The following is a 6,749-nucleotide window of genomic DNA, read 5'->3' as shown; positions in this document are numbered from 1 at the left end:
TCCCTCTTCCACCAAACCTCATTAAAAATCTTATCTCTGTTCGCCAATTTACTTGCGACAATCTAGTTTCGGCTGAATTTGACCCTTTTGGTTTATCTGTGAAAAATTACCTGACCAAGGCCGAGATCGCTCGCTTCAATAGCTCCGGTGATCTTTATTCTCTTAATGGAGTTCCTGCCGCCACCCCTCCAACATCCATGCTGGCCTCCGTCGATCTCTGGCATCGTCGCTTGGGCCATCCCAACCCCGTCGTCTTAGCTTCTATGCTTAGTGAATTTACCATACCATGTAATAAGGACTCTCATAATTCTGTGTTTTGCGAGTCTTGTCAATTAAGCAAACATGTGCGTCTTCCCTTTAGTTCCTCTAGTTCTTGTAGCACTTATCCCTTTGAATTAATACATTGTGATTTATGGACCTCTCCCATTGCAAGTGTTTCGGGTTTTAAATACTACCTTGTTATCCTAGATGATTTCACCCACTTTGTCTGGACTTTTCCCGTACGCAACAAATCCGAGGTCCATTCTCTTTTCCTTAATTTTCAACGCTATGTGTCTGTTCACTTCTTCCTCCCAATTCGCTTTATCCAATGTGACAATGGTCGTGAGTTTGATAACATTAAAAATCGTACTTTCTTCTTACAACGTGGCATCCTGCTTAGGTTCTCATGTCCCTACACCTCCCCTCAAAATGGTAAAGCAGAACGCTCTCTTCGCACCCTCAATGATATAGTTCGCACTCTCCTCATTCAATCATCTATGCCTCCCAAGTTTTGGGCTGAAGCCCTACACATGGCCATCTTCCTTCTAAATATTCGACCTTCTAAAACTAAACCCAACACTACTCCCTATTATTCCCTCTTTCTTTCCCAACCCGACTACTCCGCGGTTCGTGTTTTCGGCTGTCTCTGTTTTCCCAATGCCTACGCCACTTCTGCAAATAAATTGTCACCACGCTCTATCCCATGTGCTTTTCTCGGCTTCTCTGACGAGCACAAAGGCTATCGCTGTCTCGACCTTCACACCGGACACGTTCATGTCTCTCGTCATGTCACGTTTGCTGAGCACATTTTTCCTTTCTCACAACGCACCACGACACCATCCAACACCCCTAGCTCCGCAAACACCCCCTCTCCCCGTCCTTTCCAACTATATACTCCCCTACCTGCCGAACACAACTTATCACCACCACCATTAACACCCACCATAGCCAATCCCAACCATACACTCACCCCACCCGAGACGTCCCCAACACCCCCGACCCCTGCTCCCTCCCCAACACCCCCGGCCCCTACTCCCACTCCACCACCCAGCCCTACTCCTTCGTCCGACTCTTCGGCTGCGCCGGACTCACCAGTACCCACCTTACCCCCTCGTGCTATTCCTACAGCAGCCCCGATTAATGATCATCGCATGCGTACTAGGGCCAAATCAGGATTTCATCAACCCCAAGACCGCCTAAACCTTCATACCTCCGTATCTCTCACTTCTCTTCCAAAGAATTGCAAAACTGCTCTACTTGATCCCAATTGGGCCGCTGCCATGCAAGAAGAATATAATGCTTTACTTCAAAACAACACCTGGCAACTTGTTCCTCGTCCTCCCAATACAAATATTGTTTCTGGCAAATGGATTTTTCGCCAAAAGTTCCACTCCGATGGGAGCCTCTCACGATATAAAGCCAGGTGGGTTTGTCGTGGCTTTTCTCAGCAACAAGGAATTGATTACGAAGAAACCTTCTCTCCGGTTGTTAAACCTAGCACCATTCGCACCGTTCTTAGTGTTGCTGTCTCCTCTTCATGGCCCATTCACCAACTTGATGTTAAAAATGCTTTCCTCCATGGTTCCCTTCAAGAAACTGTCTACTGCCAGCAACCTCTGGGTTTTGAAAATCCATCATTTCCAACTCATGTATGTCTTCTTCAGAAATCTCTCTATGGTCTTAAACAGGCCCCACGAGCTTGGTTTCAACGCTTCTCCTCCTTCATTCAAACAATAGGCTTCACTCCATCTCTCTCCGACACCTCTCTTTTTGTGTATCATCAAACTTCTGACACTGCCTATTTACTTCTCTATGTAGATGATATCATTCTTACTGCCTCCTCTCAAAAGTTCTTAGATCATATTGTCTCTCTTCTTAGATCTGAATTTTCTATGACTGACCTAGGACTCCTTCATCATTTCTTAGGCATTGCTGTTGTTCGAGATTCCTCCAGCCTTTTTCTTTCCCAACGCCAGTATATTCTTGATCTTCTTAATCGTGCTGGTATGCTTGACTGTCAATCATCTCGCACTCCTGTCGATACTAGTTTTAAATTTTCGGCTACCGGTGAACCCTTTTCCGATCCTACTCTCTATCGTAGCCTAACAGGTGCTCTCCAATATCTCACCATTACTCGTCCTGAAATCTCTTTTGCTGTTCAACAAGCATGTCTCTATATGCATGATCCCCGGGTTCCTCACTATAATCATGTTAAACGCATTCTTCGGTATCTAAAAGGAACTCTCAATCATGGTCTCCACCTCAATAATTCTTCTCCAAACTCGCTTACCGCATACTCTGATGCAGACTGGGCTGGTTGTCCTGACACTCGAAGGTCCACTTCCGGTTTTTGTGTTTTTCTTGGTAACAATTTGATTTCTTGGTCTTCGAAAAGACAGGTTACAGTCTCACGTTCGTCGGCCGAGGCTGAGTATCGCGCTGTGGCACATGCCGTTGCAGATACAATCTGGATTCGGCAGTTACTCTCCGAGCTAAACAGGCCTATTGAGCAGGCCACTATTGTCTACTGTGACAACATATCAGCAGTCTACATGACCAGCAATCCAGTTCAACACCGACGCACAAAGCATATTGAGATTGATATTCATTTTGTTCGTGAAAAGGTTGCTCTTGGTCAGGTTCGGGTGCTTCATGTTCCTTCTTCGGCTCAGTTTGCTGACATTTTCACCAAGGCACTGCCTACTAAGCCGTTTCAAGATATCTGTTTCACTCTCAACATCGTCGAGCCTACCGTTGATACCGCGGGGGGATGTTAGAGTAGTCATTATGGTATACGACTTCTAGTCCAAGTCAGTTTTGTACCCCTACCCCAAGTCGGTTTGTACCCTTTTATATACTCTTGTATGCCACACCAAATCATCAACAAGCAACAGTTTTATTCAGCTTTCAGCACCATCGCTTGCTGGCGGCAAAAGTGCGGTGCGCTGGTTCCAGCACCGCCGCTTGCTGGTTGTAGCACGGGTGCGCAGCTCCCAGGGCACCGGTCAGCATCGCCTACTTGGGCGGCGGTGGCCGACTACCAACAGTCGTGCGGCCCCTCTGCTTGGGCGGCGGTGGCCGGCTAACAGCAGGGCGGCCGGTCGGGCCTTCAAAACCGACGGCGGCGGCTCAAAAGAGAAAGTTTGGGGAGTCAAGATTAGACACCGTGCGGGGAGAACAAAACGAGGTGCCACTAGTCTTCGTTCGAGATGAGGAACGAAAAAGAAGGGACGGCTAGCTGGGCGTGTGGATGAGTAACACGAAAGCAACGATCGCTAACTATCCAACGACGCAGGCTCGGCCGCCTACAAACGTTTACCAATTTTCAATAGAGTTGCGTCACCACCAGTCAAACTCTCGTGGCTCGTCTACCAATCTTGCTGATCAAGTTGATCTGATGCAATTTAGTACCCATGGCAGTATGGCACGAACATCCAAAAACAAGTCGTCACATTTTTCTTGCAGCAGAAGCTGATAGTGCTAACCGATAAGCGTGCGATCAACGCCAATGTGCACTATAAATATCAGGCCGTGTACGCGGCAACAAACATCCAACACAAAACCAAACAGGTCTTACGCAACAAATGGAGAGCACCCAGAGCAACACAAGCGTGATGAACCATTTCATCCTGGTGCACGGCCTCTGCCACGGGGCCTGGTGTTGGTACAAGGTGGTTGCGGCGCTTCAGGCAGCGGGGCACCGTGTCACGGCGGTCGACCTGGCCGCGTCCGGCGCTCACCCGGCGCGCATCGACGAGGTGCACTCGTTCGAGGAGTACTCCCAGCCTCTGCTTGACGTAGTGGCCGCGGCGCCAGAGGGTGGCGGCGAGAGGCTGATTCTGGTCGGGCACAGCCACGGCGGGCTCAGCTTGGCGCTAGCCATGGAGAGGTTCCCCGGCAAGGTCGCCGCCGCCGTGTTCGCAGCCGCCGGGATGCCGTGCGTTGGCAAGCACATGGGCGTCACCACCGAGGAGGTATGTCAATTGTTTATGGTTTTCTTTTTCTTATTCTCTGTTGAGTGTTTTTCTCTTCTTCTTTTCTATTTGCGAAAGAATCTGTGTTGAGTGGTTTTTTTTTTGCGGGTAAATCTCTGTTGAGTGTTGACCAAGATATCCACTGTATGTACAAGTCCCGTATGTTGGTGAGGCCGGGAAGCTCGTCTTAGACGAATATATACAAAATTTGATATGTTTCCAATGTAACTTTAACAACAAGTTTCTGTTGTAACATGTGTATATTATATAATAGTCAATAAAATTACAACACTACGAAAATATTACCTCCGTAAATTAGTTGTCTTACATAATGCTAGATATGGATATATCTAACACTAAACGTGTCTATATACAACCGTATGTAGAAAAATTTAAGAGAAATAATATGAAATGGAGGGAGTGTATTCCAAAATGAATATGTACATGTTTTTTTAAGTATCTAATAGTACCGATCCATCCCCAATTAGTTATTTCAGTGTTCAATTTTTTTTAGTTATTTTAGATTTGTCTAGATACAGATGTATCTAAATATGTTGAGATACATCTGTATCTACACAAATCGTATCTAAATATGTTGAGATACATATGTATGTAGACAAATCTAAGACAACTAATTTAGAACGGGATGAGTACTAATAAACTTTATAGGTAATCAAATTATAAATGTTTGTAGGAGGTTATATGAACCAATTTTTTGTTGGAATATAAAAGGTTGGTCTCCGACTCTATAACTCCAATATTAATGCTAATTTTTAACTTATCTTGTGTTGATGCAATTAGTTCATGCGAAGGACATCATCGGAAGGACTCATGGACTGCAAGATGCTGCCAATCAATAACAACCACGGTGCAGGGGTTGCAATGATAATGGGCCCAAACTTCTTAGCACGCAAGAACTACCAGCAAAGTTCACCTGAGGTGCACAACACGACTTAACATCATATTGATCTCCCATAATGAACTAATCTCAACGACATGATTCTCCAAATATTCGCAAAAATAAATATACTAAGTCAATTAACTCTTCGCCTTATCCACTTTCAGTAGACCCATTATGTGATTCAATTCACAATGTTGATGCAGGATTTGGCCCTGGCAAAAATGTTGGTGAGACCGGGAAACCTGTTCATGGAGGATCCGGTGATGAAGGATGCAAGCCTGCTCACCGATACCAACTACGGGTCGGTGAAGAAGGTATATGTGGTAGCAAAGGCTGATGGCTCCAGCACCGAGGAGATGCAGCGTTGGATGGTGTTGTTGAGCCCCGGCACGGAGGCCGAGGAGATCGCGGGAGCTGACCACGCCATCATGAGCTCGAGGCCTAGGGAGCTCTGTGATGCTCTGGTCAAGATCGCCGACAGCTTAAATACTTGCTAAATTGTACGATATATATCCCTGGAAATCAATGTATGTGTGTACTTGATTTTCATCTAAAAATAAATATGTTCAGTGATACTATTAAATCAATGGAAATTAAGTAGTATTACCTTCATCCTAAATATTTGTCTATCTACGGATGTATTTAACACTAAAACATATCTAAATGCATGTGTATCTAGACAAATGCAAGACAAGTAATTCGAGACGGAGAGAACAATACTTTTTTTCTGCGAGTAAGTTTGGTACAAATATGTCATATATGCTTCTGATCATGATGGGATTACTTATTGGAAACCATTCAAATAAAAGAAATTATGTGGAAGGTGTGGATGTTCCAAAAAGATAGGACGCCGATATTGGCCAAACGTTCGGCCCGGGGATGGGCCAGACCGAGGGAAACCTTCGGTATGATCATTACTCCTTGACGATTGATTTCGTTCGATAGGGAAACCCCCACAGCCTGAACGCCTCCACAACGTCCATACCTACAGGACTTATCCCTGTAAAAACTAATTGGAAAAAAGCCAGAAGTTAAACAAAAAGAAAATATGAGATTTTTTCTATGACAAATAAAAGCCCAATTTTTGCTATCCCGAGAAATAAAATGTCATCAACTTTAAAAACCAGAAAATTGCCATGGGTAATAAGTTTTTTTTTGCAATGACCCAAAAGGAAAAAGTCGTGGCAATTTCCATCTGTACATACATGGTGCCAAAAAAATTGATTAAAATTGTAAGGTAAATTTATTATTGTAAGTGAAGACAAAATATTGTGGATTAAAAATTGCTATACATGCAGAACACAAAACTATGTAAAAAAATGTTGTTAATTAACAATTGTTGTGCTTTGATAAGTAAATTTAGCATGGTCCCATGAAGGCGGAAAATTCCCTTGAATGACTCAGATTTGCCACGGATGTATATTAAATTTGCCAATGCTGATAAATTTTTTGTGTTGCCATGAGCACTTAAATTAAACTTGCCACGATGTTCAAGTAAATTTCCATTGGTAAAATGAAGGTAAATTTGACGTGGGAAAATTAAAAAGTAAATTGTGCCATGGTTGAAAAGCAATGAAACATGTCATGGTCCAAAAGAAGTGTAAAGTTGCCAT

At 44.3% G+C, this 6,749-nt stretch overlaps 1 protein-coding gene across 1 annotated transcript; it reads left to right on the top strand.

Moving 5' to 3' along the window:
• Positions 1 to 3,708: 3,708 nt before the first annotated feature.
• LOC109759376 (esterase PIR7B) lies at positions 3,709 to 5,827 on the top strand. The gene is made up of 3 exons (XM_073495983.1): positions 3,709 to 4,235; positions 5,037 to 5,174; positions 5,340 to 5,827. The coding sequence occupies exons 1-3, from the start codon at positions 3,846 to 3,848 to the stop codon at positions 5,631 to 5,633; spliced, it is 822 nt and encodes a 273-aa protein (XP_073352084.1). The 5' UTR covers positions 3,709 to 3,845; the 3' UTR covers positions 5,634 to 5,827.
• The last annotated feature ends 922 nt before the right edge of the window (positions 5,828 to 6,749 follow it).

Source organism: Aegilops tauschii, chromosome 3, assembly GCF_002575655.3.
Source record: "Aegilops tauschii subsp. strangulata cultivar AL8/78 chromosome 3, Aet v6.0, whole genome shotgun sequence".
NCBI classification, from domain to species: domain Eukaryota; kingdom Viridiplantae; phylum Streptophyta; class Magnoliopsida; order Poales; family Poaceae; genus Aegilops; species Aegilops tauschii.
This window is presented reverse-complemented; position numbering and strand designations above follow the sequence as displayed.